The sequence below is a fragment of the Bos indicus genome, chromosome 5 (assembly GCF_029378745.1).
Source record: "Bos indicus isolate NIAB-ARS_2022 breed Sahiwal x Tharparkar chromosome 5, NIAB-ARS_B.indTharparkar_mat_pri_1.0, whole genome shotgun sequence".
Taxonomy (NCBI): Eukaryota; Metazoa; Chordata; class Mammalia; order Artiodactyla; family Bovidae; genus Bos; species Bos indicus.
In genome coordinates, this window is record NC_091764.1 from 34,450,133 (window position 1) to 34,474,580 (window position 24,448).

At 34.9% G+C, this 24,448-nt stretch overlaps 1 protein-coding gene across 1 annotated transcript in view; it reads right to left on the minus strand.

The window, feature by feature from the left end:
* ARID2 (AT-rich interaction domain 2) overlaps window positions 1-24,448 on the minus strand; it is a 208,286-nt gene that overhangs the window by 59,889 nt on the left and 123,949 nt on the right. Inside the window, exons 6-12 of the mRNA XM_070788568.1 lie at window positions 23,909-23,976; window positions 9,440-9,506; window positions 9,093-9,343; window positions 8,671-8,767; window positions 8,367-8,576; window positions 7,411-7,578; window positions 1,179-1,260 (exon numbers count right to left, since the gene is read on the minus strand). Coding sequence (XP_070644669.1) covers window positions 1,179-1,260; window positions 7,411-7,578; window positions 8,367-8,576; window positions 8,671-8,767; window positions 9,093-9,343; window positions 9,440-9,506; window positions 23,909-23,976 — 943 coding nt within the window. The remainder of the gene's footprint in view (window positions 1-1,178; window positions 1,261-7,410; window positions 7,579-8,366; window positions 8,577-8,670; window positions 8,768-9,092; window positions 9,344-9,439; window positions 9,507-23,908; window positions 23,977-24,448) is intronic.

The following is a 24,448-nucleotide window of genomic DNA, read 5'->3' on the forward strand; positions in this document are numbered from 1 at the left end:
CTGTTTCCTATTAACTGAATCAAATGATAATTATGATAAAATAATTTAAAATGCTTCTCTTCTCCTCCCTAGAAATGGCAGAAATAAGAATTTATAAGACCAAGTCTGTAACTAACACACACACATTTTACAGTGGATGCAGTACTTATTTTTTCTAACTTTCATAACTTTGAGTATCGAGTTTTCAAATAGACCAGAAACAAAAAACTGTTTGGTTTCAATATAGAAGACAAATATTTTCAAATATCATTGGAAGATTTATCAAGTATAAAGCGTCAGGTTTAACAATACAGAATATGAAGAAATAGCAAAAAATTAGAGAGATTACCATAAACCTGATTTAAGAAAAGTAGAGAAAAGTGTCATAGGAACACAGATATGAAAGCACCAAAAATATGGAACATAAAGTGACAGGAACATGGAATGGGAGAAAAATGTTAGAGAATGGGGGAAAAGGGAAAGAAATTTTTTAAAGTAATACATCACCGAAAAGTGATCTTACATTTCAATCTGTTAATCTTCTAAAGAATTTAAGTTGAAATTCATAAGCAATGTAGAGGCAATTAGCCATGAAAAAATGAAATCTAACCAATTCTACATTTATTTTTTTTCAGGAAGTGGCTGAGATGTGACCAGTCAGTCTTCTCAAAAAAATTTAAAATTGATATTTCAATGTAGACATACTAGTTATTCTATCATTTGATTAGTTACCTCTTACTACTCACAAAAAGAAAAAATTAACTAGCAATGAACAAGAAATTTTGCTTTTGATAAAAAAAAAAGGGACATTTAATAACAAAATCTGGTTCTAAGAAGTCAGTCCAATTGTTTTAATAAAATATTAAGAAAAACAAATTCTATAATACAACAAACTTTATTTTCTACAAAATCAATGACAATTTTTTTAACACAAATTTGCTTGAAAAGAAGTGGTGTAATTTAATGAAATTTTAATCAAAGACTATTTTAATTCTGAAGATTCTGATACTTTACTTTCAAACTATTTCAAAATACAGGTGAAGTGATTTTATATTGTTGTTTCTTGTATAAATGATATCCTATTCTAACTAGAAAGAAATACAGAGTAAAACATTCTGGATGACTGCTGAAATAATTTCCTTTTCTCATTTGCTTTGTTCTTCCCAAGGATAAAGCCTTAATAGAAATAAACCACTTACCACTGACAAGCAAACTTCTCACTATCTATTTCCACTATTCCTGGAGGTGGAGCAACATGCTGTGCTACAACTGCTCTGGAAGCTAAAGAAAAAAATACATTAGCTACATCATTTTTTAAAACTACAGGCCATATTTAGTTCATGGATATGGAACCAGTTAATACTCACAATGAATACCTTTTAAAAAGGTGTATAAACATATTGAAAATAATAGAAATTTGAGAAAGAAACGTATATTGGAACACATATTAATTATACCAGTCACTGTCTTAGATCCTTCATATGAACTATTTTTTGTTAACCTCACAATCATTCAAATAATATGGATTATTTCACTAATATAAACTCTGTTTTTCCCACTTTCAGACACTGAGTTTTAACTTTATACTATTAATATCTTTTTAATTCTTCTGTGAGGTGGGTATACATAAAGAAACTAACACTCAACTTGATTAAAACAATTAGCCCGAGGACACACATCACAATGTATCAGTAAATAAGCATCTCTCTCAGATTAGTTACAGAAGCAGATTGCATCAAAAATAATTTCACTTTTGAATTTAAAATATTAATATTAACTCTGTAAGTGGCATATATAAAACTTCCAGATATAATGAACAAATAGCCAACTTCTATGTTGGAACTAATAAAAATAAGAAAAACATGGGATAATAGAAACGTGATCATATTACAGTAAGTTTATAATGAAATAGGAATCTTACATATTTATAGATTAAAAATTATATTGTTTCACCATTGAATCAGCATTATTAATAATATATGCTTTTTAAACCTACAAAATGTACTTTCTTTTTTTTTCAGGTGACATGTTAGCAAAGCTTCTCAGAACCCTCAAACAAAACATAAATTTCTAAATTACTGGAACTAGAAGAGCCCCACAGTCAGTCCAGTCTGTGAATGATCTGAAGCAATCCTGCCCTGTCTGGTGAGACCCCAGGCTTCCACTGGGATACAGCTAACAGCAGCCAGCCACGTTTAAATACTTTTTCTCTATTAAACCATTTACATTTACATGATTTGTTTTAATCTTATATATAGTTCTAAATTTAATTGTCCCCATTTTGCAAATGAAAAAATTAAAGCTCCGAGATTAACAAAGAACACATGATGGAGACAGCAGAGCTGAGTATAGCTGGAAAGCCTTCTTTTAGGAGTGCTGACTTTGAATTCAGGTCTGTCACATTTCAGAGGACATACTGTGATATTCTGCTTCTTAACAGAACATCATAATTAGAATCAAAGGTATGTTTCTTGTGCAACCCCAGCCTATCTTTTTTCTTCTCCTAACTTGATGACTGTTACAGAAAATGCCTTTCTAAGGCCTAAATACATGTAGAAATTTCTCTTTTCTTGATCAAGTATACTCTAAGAATATACCCTACTCTGACTGAAATTTGAATCAATTAATAAACAATTGCAGGAAATATTACAAACTATGTTGAAATTATGAGAAACTTTATAAACAATGCATAAGGAAAAATAATAGAGCCACAATTAAAAGTATAAACTAGAAATATATAATTACTATGAAAGTGGCTACAAACTGAGAATCCTTGTCTTCAGGATACCTGAAGACATTCCAAAGAATACAAAGGGAACTTATACTTTAGAAGGAATCAATTTCCAGATTTTCAAAGTTTTGTATATATTCCCTCCTAAAACTGCTGTGCATGAAAGCAAGACCTCCTCTTTGATGACTGCTCTTTAATCATTTTGGAACAAAGTCTTAACTCTATTAAACACTGTAAGATATGGTTAAATGCAAGACTCTGGAGCCAGATAGACTGGCTCTGGAGTTCCATCACTCATCAGCTGTGTAACCATGGGCAAGCTACTTAACCCTTCTGGCTATAAAATGGGGCAAAGTAACAGCACACTGACCTCACTGATGGTTATGAGGATTACAGAAGTTAATATGTAAGTCCCTTAAAACAATGCCTGGCACATAAAGAGCGGTACACAGATGTTAGCTATGATGATGATTGTATAAATACCTCTGGAACACCAACAGGAGAAGTAGAAACATTAGTATCCACAAAATGTGTTTAAACCAAGGTATTAGCGTAAGGATTCAGGTCTATCCCAGTGTTTTACATATTATAGTTAAGGGCAATGTACAGCCTTAAAAATTGGGTATTCTGGTCCTTTGGCGTGTTCTAAATTCAGATATATGATTAATATAAAGTGATGACAATTTCTGCTTAATGTCCTTTCCGCCTCCATCTTTCAACTACTACCAAAGAGTGTATTACTTTTTAAGTTAGAATCTTGAGTAAGTAAAGCACATAGAATATTTTAAAGAAATACTGAAGGTAGTGGCATCTTATTTCATTCACATGACAAGTTCATGGCAAGTTTAACTATCTTAGAATTCTGAAATAAGGAAGATTTCATGGGAACATAAATCAACATATTTTCTTAGACTGAAAAATAAAGTTGAATTTTTTTCTAAATAACAGAAATTGAGACAAAATACCCTTGATTAATAAAGACTAACTTAATCAGTTAGGTTATGTGGCAGACCTTTTCCATAATTGAATGAGGTAAATCTCCAGTGCCAACTGACAAAAATGTATTCATGCACATGACAAAAAGCATTTTATCAAAAAACACTGTGGTCATGAAATGAAGACTACTAAAATTTTCCTAACCTAGTGGTACTCAAAGTAATCGTGCCCTGACCTGAAGCATCAGTATCTCATGGGAACTTGTTAGAAATGAAAATTCTCCAGTTCACCTGAATCATAAGCTCAGGGTATGGAGCCAAGAAATCAGCATGCAAGCCCACTGGGTGACTCTGATACACCATAAAGTTGCAGAGCCACTGTGCCAACACTACCTGAATATATTCAGTTAAACAAGGTGCACCCAACTGAAAGAGTACCAACTTTAATTTACCCTCATATCTTGTTAATATTTTTTGATATGTTTTCAATAAACTTAAAAATAAAATAAATATCTATTACTAACTGGGCAATAAATAATTTTACAAATCAAGTATTATTAATTCTTTGATTTCAACAAAACAAAGCAGAACTCAAAATTTCAGAAGATCATTAAATATAATTTTAATAATTTTTAGATAATTCTGAAAAATAATAACTTTAAGTTCTACTCTCAACTATTTATTGATATAAACTATTTAATGATGTGAACTTAAATATATAAAAAGGAAAAACATAAAATTAATGCTGAAACTAACTGCAATTCTAGCAAGAAAAAAAATACTCTGAAATACACTAGAGTAATACTTTCCAGAAAACTAGCAGAAAAAGTCTTGTCCATCTCATTATGAGATGCACTTCCAATAACTGCTTCTTTTATTTAATATTTATAAAAGTTTGTAATATATTTACTATTGTTTTATGGACTGTTTATTATTAAACCTTGTAACAATAAAATTTTAACACTTAGAGCTTTATAATGTAACAAAATTGAAAAACCTTAAAATTAATATGTCTATGTAAGTATTGATGGATCTGAGTTCAAGGAGAAAGAGGAATAGTATAAAATTTCTAATACTAAGAATACGTGTTATTTTTTAAATGGATAATGTTACATATCAAGATTCCACAGGATATAAAAAGTAAGTATCAATTTAATACATCACAAAAACATAGTATTTGCAGATAGATGAGAGGAAGGGAGCTAAAAGTTTGAAGATAACCATTCCATTAGAAAACAGTATTAAACAAATGATGGAGAGGAAAGCCAAACTATAAGTGGTAACTAATCAAACAATTCAGAGTTGTCATTCATGATGAGCAAGTAAAAAAGTGCTCACCAGCATAAAAATGAACTCTTTTAGGTTCCTAGAGGTCTATTCAAACTTCTATCAATGGCACTACATACACAAGAAACTCTCAATATTTAATTTTATTCCATTTGCCAATGAGGATTTACTCAGGCTGGGGGTTGGGTTCATTTGTTAAGGTCACAGGTCAGCAATAAGGCAAAAGGAGTTTTCATGAAAATTACCTCTGAATATTCTTCAAATGACCTATTATTACCAGCATATCACTGATAATTTATTGGTTTCACTCTGTTGAACAGTTTCCCAATGGCCCTCATTAACAATATTTTTAATTAATTTAAAAGTTTCTCCTTTGAGGATAAAAAATATACGCCCACTACCCACTTAACTAGCATATGAACTGTTTCATTTCCTTTTCAAGGTTAAGAAACTATTAACATTCTTATCATCGATTGTCCAATACATATCTGCTCTTTAACATCTATTGCCTATGGGTGAAAGCTCACTAAAATTAGCAGTCAGAATTACCTATTTATTTCATGCCTTCTAGTAAGTTAAATGCACATATGATATAACTCCATTATATGGCAGAGGGGCATAATGGGAATAAATAGGTGATACATATTACATACTTTGCATAGAGTATATAATTTTGATAATATGGGTTACAATAGAAGAGAGGAAGAGAGACAGGGACCATGATTAAATGAGAGATGAGAAGAACAAGATAGCTGGAGAGAGAAGAGGAGGGTCCAAACTGAGTTATCAGTACGGGCAATCAAAAAATTATTTAGGAAGACTCAACAGAATTTGGTGATTAAATGAATGTAGTAGTTAAAGATTAAGGATAATGAGGTTTTTGTTTTGACAGTGGGAAAGGTTGAGAATGATATGAATGTATTTCTAGGCTGAAGAAGCAATTAAAGAAAGAAAAGTTTAAGATACAGAAAAGAGGAGTTGGCAAAGACTGGTATTCAGAGTACAAATAGTTAACATCTCTTCCTGAGACAAAGGAAAGAAGGAGAATGAATTTAAATGCTAGTAAATTTGTAAGGGAAGGGGTAAGAAGTAGAAATTCATGCCACATGAGCTCCCAGAATAACTATAAAGTGTTAAGATCAACTGAGAAACTGAGCATTCTCCATTAAAAAAAAGGGAAAGAGAATTATCTTGGGAATGGTGAGAGAGAAAGTGAAAAAAGTGAAAGTGAAGTCGCTCAGTCCTACCTGACTCTTTGCGACCCCATGGACTGTAGCCAACCAGGCTTCTCAGTCCATGGGATTTTCCAGGCAAGAGTACCAGAGTGGGTTGCCATGGTGAGAAAGAAGGTGAGGTGAAAGATGGTTTGTTTTTGTTAGGACAAATGAAAGTGGAGTGCAAAAAGGCTGAGTGCTAAAATATAAAATAACAACTCATAATGACCCAGGAGAAAGCAGTCTAAGAACTGAAGGACAGGTCTGAATTCTAGTTAAAAATATTTGAATTAAATACAATTGACTCAAGGGAATGCTAGGAAGGGTGCATGCATTAGCATTTGTATACATGCACATAGGCGTCCCAGGTGGCTTAGTGGCAAAGAATTTGCCTGCCAATTTAGAAGACAGGGGCTTGATCCCTGGCTCAGGAAGATCCTCTGCAGAAGAAAATGGCAACCCACTCTAGTATTCTTGCCTGTGAAATCCAATGGACAGAGAAGCCTAGCGGGCTATAGTCCATGGGGTTGCAAAGAGTTGGACACAACTTAGCAACTGAACAACACACACACACACATGTCTGATCATAAGCTCTGATTCTGAAGGGTTTTGTTACAAGATTTAAAAATAATAAAGGTATTATGGTTCTGTATTCTGATAACCACCTGAGAGAACTATAAGGTAATATATGATTAACTTATTCCTGGTCTATCAATTTCTAATGACAAAAATCACAAACCCATTAGGGCACTTAATGCTCTCACAGCTGAGAATAATATTTAATCCCTCACACTACTCTAAATCCTTTTCAACTTCATTTATTTATTATACTATACCTCTTCTGTGCTCACCTTGATCCTGCTGCTCCTGGAATGTATAATATGTAAGAAATTAATGTACATACTCAATTCTCATTTGGCCAACTATCGTCAAACATCAGTTCCCTGTACTTCATATTAAATTTATGTGCTGTGTGCTAAGTCACTTCAGTTGTCTCTGACTCTTTGCTACCCTATGGATCGTAGCCTGCCAGGTTCCTCTGTCCCTGGGATTCTCCAGGCAAGAATGCTAGAGTGGGCTGCCATGCCCTCCTCCAAGGGATCTTCCCAACCCAGGGATCAAACTCGCGTCTCTTTCATCTCCTGCACTGGCAGGCAGCTTCTTTACAGCTAGTGCCACATAGGAAGCCAATTTAAATTTATCCTTAGTATTAAATCTTACATTCCAATAACCACACTGAAAGAGATTATACAAAGACACTAACCTGGGGCAGATGCTACATGGGTCTGCGTTTGGACTTGCTCTATAGCTTGTGGTCTAATTTCAGATAAAACTTGATGACTGGAACTTGGATGTTCGACAAGTTTTACTGCAGCCAGTGCATCTGGGCCAAACATCTGAATATCCATAGAAACCAGACACACTAACATGTCTAAAACAAATTAAAAATCAACAGTTGTTAGTCAATAATTTTGTAAAACAATGACATCACTGAAAAATATATGCTATATATATAAAACGCTGCTTCTCAAATGCCAGTTTATGAATCACTATACATCAGAATTATCTGTGGATCTTTAATTCTAGATTTTTAGGCTCAATCTCTGAAAACTGATTTGGAAGCTCTGGGGTAGATGTTAGATTATCTTCATTTTTAAAAACATTTCCAAGTGATTTTGATGTGTAGCCAGATTTAGGAACTACTGATATGGAAAATACATCTTTATTTCTCAATACTTTTCAAGCCAAATCTTTATTAACTCTGATTTTAGTATTTATACCAAGGAAATAAATAATTTGAATCACTGATGAAAACATTAATGTGAATGTTTTAGTGAGTGTCTTTAAAATTGACAACTCACTAAGAAGGTGAGTTCATGAACAGTACCACTACCAGCACTGACCACTTGAAACAGATGGACCTGCTTCCTGGAGAGTAAGACACAGACATCTTGTTGATTTCAAACTCAATATATAGTAACAGAAATAAAGAGAAGAAATAAAGACTACCGATAGCCACGTGCACCCTGGTCTCTCTATAATAGAAGTTTTTTATTATCTAAAACAGGCAGAAAGAATAACACAAGTGTGTCTGAAAGGGTAATGATTCCTCAAAATAAAAAGTAAACCCCAAATATCAACTATGATTTTTTTTTACAGCACAGTAAGTATTTTTCCTCAATAAAGAAAATTAATTTTTCTTTTTTGGTTTAGTCTTACCTATGCTCTTCTCTACTTTTGCAATTTTTGTGCAAGCTACATCTCCCATTTCTGTGAGCATATATAGCACCTCAAGTGTTGAGATTACGAGCAGCACATCAGGTAAAGTGAGATGACAAATGATCTCTCTGTATGAGTCCTGATCAACATATTCACAAATCAAAACACCATTATCTTCTGCTTTGCAAAGATTTCCCAAAATTTCCATGCCTGAAAAGCATACATAGCACAAACATGTATTTGTCTTTTAAAACATGATACAAAGCTTATGTACTTTGACAGTGAGAAACTTGTGAGCACTTACCCCTCATCTTTAAAAATCTATCCCTTGACATTAAGCATTTTGTAACAGTATGAAACATCAGGTGAGTAGTTTTGAAATCAACAGGATCCAATAAAAGCTGAAAAAAAAGGAAGGACACTACTGTTGAAAGAGGCTTCATTCAATTTATATCCAAATACATAATTCAAATTGAATAAAAAGGAATAGAACAACATTTATAATTTTAAAAATGTAATGACTGTGAAAATAGCCGTCAGTAAATCTGGAGCATCATTTCAAATATTTTTCTCCACACAACTATGTAATACCACTTTAGGCAAAAACTATATGTAAGCATTTAATATTCTATAATTATGGCAAATATAATAATCCCACATCCTAAAGTTTTAAGTAAATATTCTGCCAACTATAAAAACTGTTTTAAGGTTCTGTCACATGCTTACCTCAGCTGCAATATTTCCTAATGTGTCAAGGCCTAATTGCCTTAGAGATATAAAATGACTATGTGCAGAAAGTAATAGGAAACGGAGACAGGTACGATTAGCTGCCAAGAGCTTAACATTGCCCTCCTCAAAGGAAAGATTTCGCAAAATCACTGCAATCTGAAGTACCCGTTGTCCTTCAATATCATTAATGCCCAGCTTTCGAGGTGGATGAAATAAAGATTCCCAAATCCATTCTCCTGATGTACCTTCTACAACAGAAGAAAACATAGTTTACTTAAATTGATATTGCAATTATTATTACTGATATTTCAAATTTATTTAAAAATACTTCCTCATTGACTTACCATGAGACTTGTTTCTGTCAGATATGAGGTCACGTACTTCATTATCATCAACAATGTCTTTCCAAAACTGTAATGAGAAATTATTACACTTAATTCTGACAATATGAAATAACTATTCTATTACTTTAAAAATATTCACAATAGTTCTACTATTTTCAGTTCATGTAGATATCACTGTATTATATATACTTAGCTCTTTGACACAAATACTTGAATTTCTATAGTTCAAATATATCATTTTGGCCAGAGGCCCACAGATCCTAAAAGGTCTGTGAAAGAAATCAGCCCATCTCTAAAAAGAATGACATCTTTAAGTTCATTAACCTCTAACTAAAATTTGTCATTTCCTTAGCATTTTCTTCAACTCTGAATATTAGAAAACAAACCACAGTGGTAATAGAAATTCTTCTGACACTGTCACCAATACGAATCACAGATATTTTCAGATCACTTCATAGCTACAGAAAATATCTAGAAATGGTATTTATGCTCATTAGTACTCAAAAATTCTGACAGTTATTAATCCCATTAATAAACTGCACACAGAAACAGATTTCTATTTATAGACTCCTAAGACATAACTGGCTAGCTACTGAGTAAATCTGTATCTAGAAGAAAATATAAAAGCAAGTAGTGGAGCATTTATGTTTACAGATTTGTAACCCAGATATTTAGGTTGTGTTTTAGTACTCCATATCTACAAATTATTTTTTGATCCTTATGAGAGAGGGAATAAGTCAAAATCCACTGCTTAATCTTTTTCAAGCTAAGAAACAAACACCTTTATATTGATAAATCTATACAGAATGAGTTTTAGTTTTAACTTCTCTATGCCATTTAGCTCTATTACTTCTTATTACTTCTCGACTAATAAAGAAGCACACGGGGTATTAGTTCACTATTTCTAAACATTCTGATGTGTATTTCAAAATGACTATTTCAGTTCGAGGAATTCATAACATGAGAAAAAGTCTACAAAAGGACTTTGAGCAAAAGGACTCAATGCAAAAAAACTCAAGATAAAAAAATGTTTGGTAACAATAAAAAAAACTAGGCATATAAAGGAAGAAGACAATGTTCAATAACAAAGAAAAAAGGGTCACAGGAAATTCAAATAAGAGAGATATCAGAGAGGAATTTTAAATGATCATGGGAAAAAAAAGAAACAGAAGATAAGACTGAAGTTTGGCATATAAGCAGAAACTTTAAGAAACAGATAAACAGAAATTTTAGAACTGAAAACAAAAACTGAATGGACATATTTAATGAATGATTACATTCCACTCAGGTAAGAATTAGTGACTGGAAGAGATGGCAGGAAAAATATCAAGTTAGAAGCATGAAAAGACAAAAGGATGAACAGAATACAATCATTCAAGACATATACACTGAAAAGTTCTAACACAGAATTAATTGAAGTTCCTGTGGAAAATAGGAAGAATGGGAAAAACAGTATTTGAAAAGACAGGGCCAAGGAATTTTCTAAACCAATTGAAAGGTGCCAAGCCTTAGACTTAAGAAACACTCAAAACTCTAAGAAAAGATAAATAAAATGTGGAGAAGCATCATAAAAAAATTCATGAAAAGCAATGATGAAGAAAATCTTAAATGCAAATGAGGGAAAAGGGAGAGATAACCTTGAAAAAGACAACTAAAGACAACTAAAATTACAGGAAACTTTCTAAAAGAAATCATGGAAGCCAGAAGACAGTGGGATATTTTCAAAGTCATGGAAGTAAACATTTGGCAAAGTATTATAGAAACTTTACAGTGAAACTGCTCTTCAACATAAAAGCTGAAATAAAGACATTTTCTGACAAATGAAAACAGAAAAATGTCATCTGCAAACCCACACTGGAGGAAAAAAATGCATGAAAAGGCAGACGTGATTTGAATCAAAATAAATGCTGAATAAATAAAATACTTTAAAAAGTCTTATGGGTAAAAATATACATAAAATTAAAATCTATGAAAAATGCTTGGAAGAAAATTTTGATCAGGTCATAATGGTACTGCAGTAGTCATCCCATGATAAACCAATATGTATAAAACAAGTGTTTAAAAGAAACTGGACAAGAAAACAATGCAAAACTGTAATTACTGAAATATGGTAGTCAAATGAGGTGAGCCCAATGACCGCCCCATACATTTACACAGACACTTTTTCTACATAATGGAACAGAGATAATAAACCAAAAAGATCATCAGTTCAGTTCAGTTCAGTCACTCAGTCGTGTCTGACTCTTTGTGACCCTATGAATCGCAGCACACCAGGCCTCCCTGTCCATCACCAACTCCCGGAGTTCACTCAGACTCACGTCCATCGAGTCAGTGATGCCATCCAGCCATCTCATCCTCTGTTGTCCCCTTCTCCTCCTGCCCCCAATCCCTCCCTGCATCAGGGTCTTTTCCAATGAGTCAACTCTTCACATGAGGTGGCCAAAGTATTGGAGTTTCAGCTTTAGCATCAGTCCTTCCAAAGAAATCCCAGGGCTGATCTCCTTCAGAATGGACTGGTTGGATCTCCTTGCAGTCCAAGGGACTCTCAAGAGTCTTCTCCAACACCACAGTTCAAAAGCATCAATTCTTCGGCGCTCAGCCGTCTTCACAGTCCAACTCTCACATCCATACATGACCACTGGAAAAACCATAGCCTTGACTAGACGAACCTTTGTTGGCAAAGTAATGTCTCTGCTTTTGAATATGCTATCTAGGTTGGTCCTAACTTTCCTTCCAAGGAGTAAGCGTCTTTTAATTTCATGGCTGCAGTCACCATCTGCAGTGATTTTGGAGCCCAAAAAATATAGTCTGACACCGTTTCCACTGTTTCCCCATCTATTTCCCATGAAGTGATGGGACCGGATGCCATGATCTTCGTTTTCTGAATGTTAAGCTTTAAGCCAACTTTTTCACTCTCCACCTTCACTTTCATCAAGAGGCTTTTTAGTTCCTCTTCACTTTCTGCCATAAGGGCGGTGTCATCTGCATATCTGAGGTGATTGATATTTCTCCCGGCAATCTTGATTCCAGCTTGTGTTTCTTCCAGTCCAGCGTTTCTCATGATGTACTCTGCATATAAGTTAAATAAGCAGGGTAACAATATACAGCCTTGATGAACTCCTTTTCCTATTTGGAACCAGTCTGCTATTCCATGTCCAGTTCTAACTGTTGCTTCCTGACCTGCATACAAATTTCTCAAGAGGCAGATCAGGTGGTCTGGTATTCCCATCTCTTTCAGAATTTTCCACAGTTTATTGTGATCCACACAGTCAAGGGCTTTGGCATAGTTAATAATGCAGAAATAGATGTTTTTCTGGAACTCTCTTGCTTTTTCCATGATCCAGCGGATGTTGGCAATTTGATGTCTGGTTCCTAGCAATTACTAAACCGAGAAGATAAATTCTCTCTCCCTCTGTTCCCCCATATACATACATATATGTGTATACACACACACACACACACACACACACACACACACACATATGAGTTTGAGCAAATTCTGGGAGACAGTGAAAGACAGGTAAGCCGGTTATGCTGCAGTTCATGGGGTCATGAAGAGTCGGACATGACTTAACAATTGAACAAGTCCTGTATTTGTCATAACAAATACCCATATATTAATTAAAAGTATACCAGAACAACTTTCAACATTCGTGAAAGACACCAAATACTAGACACTAAACAATGTAGTATTCCAATACCTATATCTAATTGAAAAATTATTATATATACAAAGAGGTATGGGCTTCCCAGGTGTTGAGTGGTAAAGAATCTGCATGTTGGCCTTGGAATATGGAATGAAGCAGGGCAAAGACCAATAGAGTTTTGTCAAGAAAATGCACTGGTCATAACAAACACCCTCTTCCAACAACACAAGAGAAGACTCTACACATGGACATCACCATATGGTCCACACCGAAATCAGATTGATTATATTCTTTGCAGCCAAAGATGGAGAAGCTCTATACAGTCAGCAAAAACAAGACCAGGAGCTCACTGTGGCTCAGATCAAGAACTCCTTATTGCCAAATTCAGACTTAAATTGAAGAAAGTAGGGAAAACCACTAGAACATTCAGGTATGACCTAAATCAAATCCCTTATGATTATACCGTGGAAGTGAGAAATAGATTTAAGGGCCTAGATCTGATAGATAGAGTGCCTGATGAACTACAGAATGAAGTTCGTGACATTGTACAGGAGACAGGGATCAAGACCATCCCCATGGAAAAGAAATGCAAAAAAGCAAAATGGCTGTCTAAGGAGGTCTTACAAATAGCTGTGAAAAGAAGAGAAGTGAAAAGCAAAGGAGAAAAGGAAAGATAAAAACATCTGAAGGCAGAGTTCCAAAGAATAGCAAGAAAAGATAAGAAAGCCTTCTTCAGCGATCAGTGCAAAGAAATAGAGGAAAACAACAGAATGGGAAAGACTAGAGATCTCTTCAAGAACACCAGAGATACCAAAGGAACATTTCATGCAAAGATGGGCTCGATAAAGGACAGAAATGGTATGGACCTAACAGAAGCAGAAGATATTAAGAAGAGGTGGCAAGAATACACAGAAGAACTGTACAAAAAAGATCTTCACGACCCAGATAATCACGATGGTGTGATCACTGACCTAGAGCCAGACATCCTGGAATGTGAAGTCAAGTGGGCCTTACAAAGCATCACTACGAACAAAGCTAGTGGAGGTGATGGAATTCCAGTTGAGCTCTTTCAAATCCTGAAAGATGATGCTGTGAAAGTTCTGCACTCAATATGCCAGCAAATTTGGAAAACTCAGCAGTGGCCACAGGACTGGAAAAGGTCCGTTTTCATTCCAATCCCAAAGAAAGGCAATGCCAAAGAATGCTCAAACTACTGCACAATTGCACTCATCTCACACGCTAGTAAAGTAATGCTCAACATTCTCCAAGCCAGGCTTCAGCAATATGTGAACTGTGAAATTCCAGATGTTCAAGCTGGTTACAGAAAAGGCAGAAGAACCAGAGATCAAATTGCCAACATCCACTGGATCATGGAAAAACAAGAGAGTTCCAGAAAAACATCTATTTCTGCTTTATTGACTATGCCAAAGCCTTTGACTGTGTGGATCACAAGAAACTGTGGAAAATTCTGAAAGAGATGGGAATACCAGACCACCTGACCTGCCTCTTGAGAAATTTGTATGCAGGTCAGGAAGCAACAGTTAGACTGGACATGGAGCAACAGACTGCTTCCAAATATGAAAAGGAGTACGTCAAGGCTGTATATTGTCACCCTGCTTATTTCACTTATATGCAGAGTACATCATGAGAAATGTTGGACTGGAAGAAACACAAGCTGGAATCAAGATTGCTGGGAGAAATATCAATCACCTCAGATATGCAGATGACACCACCCTAATGGCAGAAAGTGAAGGTGGAGAGTGAAAAAGTTGCCTTAAAGCTCAGCATTCAGAAAACAAAGATCATGGCATCCAGTCCCATCACTTCATGGGAAATAGATGGGGAAACAGTGGAAACAGTGTCAAACTTTATTTTTCTGGGCTCCAAAATCACTGCAGATGGTGACTGCAGCCATGAAATTAAAAGACGCTTACTCCTTGGAAGGAAAGTTATGACCAACCTAGATAGCGTATTCAAAAGCAGAGACATTACTTTGCCAACAAAGGTTCGTCTAGTCAAGGCTATGGTTTTTGCAGTCGTCATGTATGGATGTGAGAGTTGGACTGTGAAGAAGGCTGAGTGCCAAAGAACTGATGCTTTTGAACTGTGGTGTTGGAGAAGACTCTTGAGAGTCCCTTGGACTGCAAGGAGATCCAACCAGTCCATTCTGAAGGAGATCAGCCCTGGGATTTCTTTGGAAGGACTGATGCTAAAGCTGAAACTCCAGTACTTTGGCCACCTCATGCGAAGAGTTGACTCATTGGAAAAGACTGATGCAGGGAGGGATTGGGGGCAGGAGGAGAAAGGGACGACAGAGGATGAGATGTCTGGATGGCATCACTGACTCGATGGACGTGAGTCTGAGTGAACTCTGGGAGTTGGTGATGCCAGGGAGGCCTGGCGTTCTGCGGTTCATGGGGTTGCGAAGAGTCGGACACGACTGAGCGACTGGTCTGATCTAATCTGATCTGAGTGTAGGAAACGTAAGAGATGCAGGTTTGGTCCTTTTGTTGGGAAGATCGGCTAGAGTAGAAAATGGAAACCCTGTATTCTTGCCTAGGAAATTCCATGGACAGAGGAGCCTGGCAGGCTAGAGTCAATGGGGTTACAAAGAGTCGGACACGACCGAACAACTGAGCACACATACAAAGGAAGTAGGAAACACGACACGTAACTAAGGCAAACGTGTTTCAAGAAAAAAAGACCCAGAAATAATAAAAATAATAAAGAAAGTTAAGTCCCTCAGTCGTGTCTGACTCTGCGACCCTGTGGACTGTAGCCCACCAGGCTTCTCCATCCTTGAGATTCTCCGGGCAAGAATACTGGAGTGGGTTGCCATTTCATTCTCCAGGGGATCTTCCCGACCCAGGGATCGAACCTAGGTCTGCCGCATTGCATGCAGACGTTTTAATCTCTGAGCCACCAAGGAAGCCCCAAAAAGTAATAAAACTAGGAGATAAAAATTTTCAAACAACTATTATTAAATATGTTCAACCATTTAAAGGAAAATATGAACATAATTAAGGGCAATATGGGACAATATAAAAAAGTCAAATGGAATTTCACTGAAAAACAGTATCTGAAATAAAAAAATATGATTAGATGGGCTTAATTAGAAAACAGAAAATAAAAACATAACAATAGAAACTATCCACAGTGAAGTACACAGAAAACGAAAAGGCCTTAAAGCAAGGAACAGAGCCACAGTGGCTTGTAGAACAGTTCCTAAAAGGCAGGAGCGGAAACAAAAAAAACTGAACAAGTAATTGCCATAAACATTCCAAATTTCTTGAAAAAAAGTTAAATAAACCCAAGCAAAAATAATAATCCTAAATGTACATGCCAGTAATTGGAGTTCAAAATACATGAAGCAAAAACTGACATAACCAATAGGAGATACAAACACTGACAGGGCATACAAATAGTTGATGATTTCAACATTCAACTCTCAAGAAATCATAGAACAATTATACAGAAAAACATCAATGATACAGAAATATCAAACAACACTGTCAACACTCTTTGTTATCAACAAATATTACATCCAAAAAACATTCAAGTATGCAGAAAACATTCACCAGAAAGACTGTAGGCTGAACTATAAAACAAGTCTTGATTAAAAAAGAATGAAATCATATGGGATGTTCTCTGGCAGAATGGAATGCAATTAAAAAGCAGTGATAATAATGACAGTAAATGATAATAATAAAAGGTAGTTTGAAAACAGAAATAAAACATTTCTATTTAACTCATGAGTCAAAGAAGAAATCACAAGGGAAATAAATACCATGAACTAAATGATAATGACAACATAAAAATTGTGGGAAAATATTTCAAGTTGTTTATAGAGGGAATTGATAGCTTTATATACTGATACAAGACAAGATAAAAAATCTAAAATCAATGGTCTAAGATTCTATTTAAGAAACCTGAAAAAGCAACATTGCACAACAAAAGTTGTATATAAATAAAAAATGAGATAAGTACTAATTTATTAAATTGTTACTATTATTTAGTCACTAAAATTAATAAGGATTAAAATAGCACTAATATGATCAACAAGAAAACAGAGTAAGTGTATATAAAATCTAAGTGGGCACAATAGTAAAAAATAAATAATACTCAGTCCAATCAATTCCAAAAAAGTAAGAAAGGACAGAAAAGAAAACCAAACAGGCAAGACATTTAGAAACCTATTCAGAACATGGTAAATTTAAACATAATTATGTATCAAAATTATACTTAACGTAGATGGAATATACACTAATTTAAAATCAAAGTTTTTCCAACTAAGAGGTAAAAGGTCCAGTGAAAGTCTCAGTTACTCAGTTGTATCCGACACTTTGTGACCCACATGGACTGTACCCCGCAAGGCTCCTCTGTCCATGGAATTCTCTGGGCAAAATTACTGGAGTGGGTAGTCATTCCCTTCACCAGGGAATCTTCCTGACCCAGGGATCAAACCCAGGTCTCCCATATTGAAGGCAGATTCTTTACTGTCTTAGCCACCAGAGAAGCCAAAAAAAAAAAAAAGCCCAAATATATGTTATTTATCAAAAACCTGATCTAAAATATAAAGATAAAAGAGGTTGAATATAAAATAAGAACATATAAATATCAACCAAAAGGAAGCTGATACACACACACACAAATATATAGTTACATTAATATCTGATGCTAAAGCTGAATCTCCAATATGTTGGCCACCTGATGCGAACAGCCAATTCACTGGAAAAGATTCTGATGCTGGGAAAGATTGAGAGCAAGAGGATAAAGGGGTGACAGAGGATAAGATGGTTGGGTGGCATCACTGACTCAATGGACATGAGTCTGAGCAAACTCAGGGAGATAGTGAAAGACAGGGAACCCTGGCGTGCTGCACTTCATGGAGTTGCAGATAGTCAGACATGACTTGAGGACTGAACAACCACCACAACAGCAGATCAAAAAAGAAAGGAAAAAAAAAAGGATAAAGGAGACTTAACTGTAAAAAGGAGACTTTATAATATGTCCAATTAACCAGAAGGATGTAACAGCTAGTGTTCACTAAATAATGCATTCTCAAAATGTGAAAATACTATCTTTATAGAACTATAAGGATAAAGAAATACATCCTCAATCAAAACGGGTGCTTTTAACCCATTTCTCTTCATAAATGAAGAAATAAACAGGTGAAACAGTCAGTATTGGTGTGGAAATACAAATATCATGATTGTGTTGTCATAATAAAAAAGAGGTTGTTGTTTAGTCACTAGGTCATGTTTGATTCTTTGTGACACCATGGACTGCACCACGTGAGGCCTCACTGTTCTTCACCATCTCCTGGAGTTTGCTCAAACTCATGTCCATTAAGTCAGTGATGCTAACTAATCATCTCACCCTCTTGCACCCCCTTCTCCTTTTGCCGTCAATTTTCCCAGTATCAGGGTCTTTTCCAATGAATGGGCTCTTCACATCAAATGGCCAAAGAACTGGAGCTTCAGTTTCAACATCAGACCTTCCAATGAATATTCAGAATTTATTTCCTTTAGGATTGAATGGTTTGATCTCCTTGCTGTCCACGGGACTCTCAAATCTTCCCCAGCACCACAATTTGAAAGCATCAATTTTGTGGCACTCAGACTTCTTTATGGTCCAACTCTCACATCTGTAAATGACTACTGGAAAAACCATGGCCTTGACTATATGACCTTTCTCAGTAAACAAAGTAATGTCTTTGCTTTTTAATATACTGGGTGGGTTGTCATAGCTTTTCTTCCAAGAAGTAAGCATGTTCTAATTTCATGGCTGCAGTCACCATCTGCAGTGATTTTGGAACCCAAGAAAATAAAATCTGACACTGCCTCCAGTTTCTTCCCCTTCTATTTGCCATAAAGTGATGGGATTGGATGCCATGATCTTCATTTGTTGAATGTTGAATTTTAAGCCAGCTGTTTCACTCTCCTCTTTCATCTTCATCAAGAGGCTCTTTAATTTCTCTTTACTTTCTGCCATTAGAGTGGTATCATCTGTGTATTTGATGTTGTTGTTATTTCTCCCAGCAATCTTGATTCCAGCTTGTGATTCATTCAACCTGGAATTTCACATGATGTACTCTGCATATAAGTTAAGTAAGCAGGATGACGATATACAGCCTTGTCATACTCCATTCCCAAGGTTCATACATCCATGAACTTTGTCCTACTAGTTCAACAGTTTTGATTTGAACCAGTCAACTGTTCCACGTCCGGTTCTAACTGTTGCCTCCTGACTGCATACAGGTTTTTCAGTAGACAGGTAAGGTGGTCTGGTACTCCCATCTCTTTAAGAATTTTCCACAATCCAACTGGGTGCTTTTAACATATTTATCTTCATAAATGAAGAAATAAACAGATGAAACAGCCAATATTGCCCTGGAAATATAAATATCTGATGCTGTTGCCATAATTCAAAAAGATACATGTACCCCAATGTTCACTGGAGCAGCACTTACAATAGAAAAGACACGGAAGCAACCTAAATGTCCGTTGACAGAGGAATGCATAAATATACGCAATGGGATATTACTCAGTCATAAAAAAGAATGAAATGTCATTTGCAGCAACATAGTTGGACCTAGAGATTATCATACTAAGTGAAGTAAGTCAGACAAAGACATATCATATGATATTGCTTATATGTGGTATCTTAAAAAAAATGGTGCAAACGAACATATTTACAAAACAGAAAGAGTCACAAATGTAGAAAACAAACTTATGGTTACCAAAGTTGCAAGCAGGGTGGAGGGGATAAATTAGGAGACTGGGATTAACATATACACACTATTATTTTTATGTATTTTGATGAAATATATAATTAATAAGGACCTACTGAAAAGCATAGAGAATTCTACTCAATATTCTGTAATAACCTATGAGAAAAGAATGTAAAAAAGAATAGACACATGTATATGCAAAAATGATTCACTCAACTATTCACCTGAAACTAACACAACACTGTAAATCAACTATACTCCAATAAAAAAAATTTTTTTTAATGATTAACTGTATTGGCTTAAGTGACTTATGTAGACACTTACACCTAACAATTTCAGAACACAGGTCACCTTGAAGATATTGCAGGTTCAGTTTCAGACCACCACAATAAACTAAATATCATAATAAAGTGAGTCAACCCAAACAAACATTTTGGTTTCCCAGTGCCTATAATATTTATGTTTATACTCTACTATAATCTATTAAGTGTGCAATAGCATTATGCTCCAAAAAAGTGCCAGTCAGTTCAGTTGCTCAGTTGTGTCCGACTCTTTGCAACCCCATGGACTGCAGCATGCCAGGGCTCCCTGTCCATCACCAACTCCCGGAGTTTACCCAAACTCAGGTCCATTGAGTCGGTGATGCCATCCAACCATCTCATCCTCTCGGCCCCTTCTCCTCCCGCCTTCAATCTTTCCCAGCATCAGAGTCTTTTCCAATGAGTCAGTTCTTCGCACCAGGTGGCCAAAGAATTGGAGTTTCAGCTTCAGCATCAGTCCTTCCAAAGAACATTCAGGACTGATTTCCTTTAGGTTGGATCTCCTTTGATTAGGAAAGAATGCTAAAAAACAAAAGGCTAACCATCATCTGAACCTTCAGTAAGTCATAGTAGCAAAATCAAAGATCATACATTACCAAAACTACTATAATAGTGGATTGGCCAAAAAGTCCCTTCAGTTTTTAAGTAAAAATAAAAGACATACTTTTCATTTTTACCATGAACTTTATTGAACAATGTATTTATCATTTTGTTCTACTAAATTCTGTCACTTTTCAGGTAATTGCATATGCATCATCTCAAAACTTTTTATCTTTTTTGGGCAAAGAACTGTTCCAGGTGCCTTTTACAGTCTTCGAGGAAACTTTTTCCCACTGGAGAAATTTTTTCCATTAAGAGAATCTGTAAAGACGGAAATAAGTGGAAATCCAAAGGTGCAATGTCTGATGAATATGGCAGACGAATTAATGTCCTAGCCAAGCTATCACAGTTGTTGCCTGGTCATCAAAGAAACACATGTTCTTGCATTATCCAGATGGAAGATGATGTGTTTTCTGTTGACTAATCTGGACACTTTTTGTGAAGTGCTGCTTCCTGTTGGTCTAATTGAGTAGTACTTGTTGGAATTAATAGTTTGGTTTTCCAGAAGGAACTGATAATAGAGGTCTCCCTTCCAATCCCAGCATATACACAACATCACCTTCTCTGGATGAAGACCAGTATTCCATGTGGTTGGTGGTGGTTCATTTTGCTTTGCCCCACATTATTTTGCCATATTCACTTTTCATCACCTGTCATAATGTGCTTTAAAAATGGAATGTTTTCATTATGTTTAAGCAGAGAATCACATCCAGAAATATGGTCAAGAAGATTTCATTCGCTTAACTAATGAAAATAACCAAGCTGGTGCAAATGACTTTCAAGGCTTGATTTAGATCTTTTGAGTATGTCAGCTATTTCCTGCATGGTATAACACTGCCTCGGAGAAGGCAATGGCAACTGACTCCAGTACTCTTGCCTGGAAAATCCCATGGGCGGAGGAGCCTGGTGGGCTGCCATCTATGGGGTCGCTAAGAGTCAGACACGACTGAATGACTTCACTTTCACTTTTCACTTTCATGCACTGCAGAAGGAAATGACAACCCACTCCAGTGTTCTTTCCTGGAGAATCCCAGGGACGGGGGAGCCTGGTGGGCTCTATGGAGTCTATGGAGTCGCACAGAGTCTAACACGACTGAAGTGACTTAGTAGCAGCAGCCGCATAACACTGACTGTTCTCAATTAATGTCTTGATTTGATCACTATCAACTTCAAATGGTCTACCCAACTGAGGAGCATTGCCCAGTGAGAAATCTGTAGCAGGAAACTTCATGAACCACTTCTAACATGTTCAGTTAGTCATAGCACCTTCTCCATACATTGCACAAAACTTTTTTTGTGTTTCTGTTGCATTTTTACATTTCTTGAAATAATAAAGCGTCATATGCCAAAAATGTTGGTTTTCTCTTCCATCTTCAATATTAAAATGGTTATACAAAAATTCACCAATTTTGTTAAGCTTTTTTTAACCCATGCCAATATGACAGCTGTCACAGTACAATCTACCAAAATTGTTTCAAATAAAGTTAAAGACAACTAAGCAATACTAAAGCCATTGTACAGAAAAAAACAAAATGAACCTTTTGGCAAACCCAATAACAAAAAATAATAATTAAAAAGTTTGAAATAATGAATTATCAAAATGAGCACAGACACATGAAATGAACATATGTTGTTGGAAAAAATGGCATTGATAAACTTGCTCAACACAGGGTTGCCACAAACCTTCAAGGTGTAAAAATGTATCTGCAAAGTACAGTGATAAATGCTAAGCTACAAAGTAATGGGTGAAAACATTTCAAAGATTAAAAACTAAGCAGAACAGTCTCTCTAAACATACTAAAATTCAGTTAGATATTAGTAAAAAAAAGGAAATTAGGAAGTTTTCCATATGTTTTTGGAAATTAAGAAAATTCCCTACTAAATAATCCGTTTTCTTAAAGAGAAAAACATAATGGACATTAGAAGATATTTTAAAATGCATTATAATAATGATACGAAATTATCAATATTGGAAGTATAAAGTTAAAGTGTGTTTGGATGGAATTTTATGACTTTAAATATATATATTAGAAAAAACAGAAACAAAAATCAGTAACTCCAAGCACCAGCTCAAGAAATTAGAAAAAGTGAAGAGATTTAAACCCAAAGAAGACAGTATGTGGAATAAAATATAAATACTAGAAATTAATGAAAATATATAACAGACGTGATCATCTGTTCATCTTCAACATATTTGTGTCTTCTTGATTTTATGTGATTAGTGATTATACTGACAACTCTATTCCTCATTGTGATGGCATGTGTTACTTTAATATACTTTTTTTGTGTGTGTTTATTGACCAGTTTTCTATAGTTAAAGAAATTATCTGCCTAACTTCAATCAAGAGGTGATGGGGTAATACAGAACTTTGGGTTAGCTTGTAAAGTTGGGAATTAAAAAGGCAACTCTATCATGGTGAGAAATTTGAAGGTTTAATATCCTCAAAGAAAGAGAGACAAAAGGGACTGTCTTGAGCTTTGAGTTAAAAACAATCCATAATGTATTTCACCACTAGCTTGCTTCACAATTCCCATGACTTTGTTTTTACTATCAGAGTAATCAGAAAAATGTCCAATAAAAAAATTAATATAAAGTCATTCTGATCAGTATTTCAAGTGACTGGCAAAAGCAACAGAGAAAGGAAAAAATACTTTCCAGCCAATCTGCACAAAAATCCTACATAAATAAGTCTGCTGAAATTTATAAAGCAACATTAAAAAACACAAAGGAATAATTCACCATGAACCAGAGTTAGTAGAATCAGAGTCACAGGAGGCTTAGATATTAGCACTATCAAGTATGTGTTTGTATATACACAGATTTGAGAATTTCTAGAAATTAAAACACAGTCACTATAATTAAACTTAACAAAAAAATCTAGTGGCATATTACACAGCTGAAGAATGATTAAGTAAACTGAAAAATAATCTTAAGGAAATTATCCAAACTGCTACTTAGTCTGAGTATCCTCAGATTTATTGCTTCTGTTACAGATTTATCATTCTTAGAAATCAATATATGATAAAATGAAAACTTCATTTGTTTATTAGCTATTCTAAAATATTTTTTACTCAGCTTAATCACAGTTCTTATATAAAATAAGTAACTGACCTTTGGCCCTTGGCTACATACAAAGCAATGTTTCATATTTTAATTTACATGAATTACCTTAACAAAATCTCTATCAGTCTTCTCCTTCCATTCTTCTCCAAATACAGTAGAAAAGGATCCTAAAGCTAAAAGAATAAATAGCATATTCAGTAATATGAAATTACTTATTTCACTTAGTTCCTGAATAGATAGGTTTGGAAAAACAGTAAAAATACACCTTAAGATACCTTGTTCACTAAAAACTGCTTCATAATAAATGATAGAAAGTCATGATAATTTCTCTTGAAATACAGTTTTTTAAATTATAGAATTTAAAGAAAGTTTTTGTCACACTCTAAAAACACACAACTGGCTTTCATAATAGTTACACAGACAATAATAATTACTCTGCATTAGTTATGATTTGTAGAAGAAAAAAATATTAAAAAGTCAAACTGATGCTATTACTATTAGGTTCCCAAACTTTTATAATCTTAAATATTCATTCATTTCAAAAATAATTATATAATTTATATTTGAAATATTAATGGGCAAGATATTCTTTAGGAATAAATCTTTAGAAAACATTCTAAGCCATATAGCTGATTTATAGTTTCT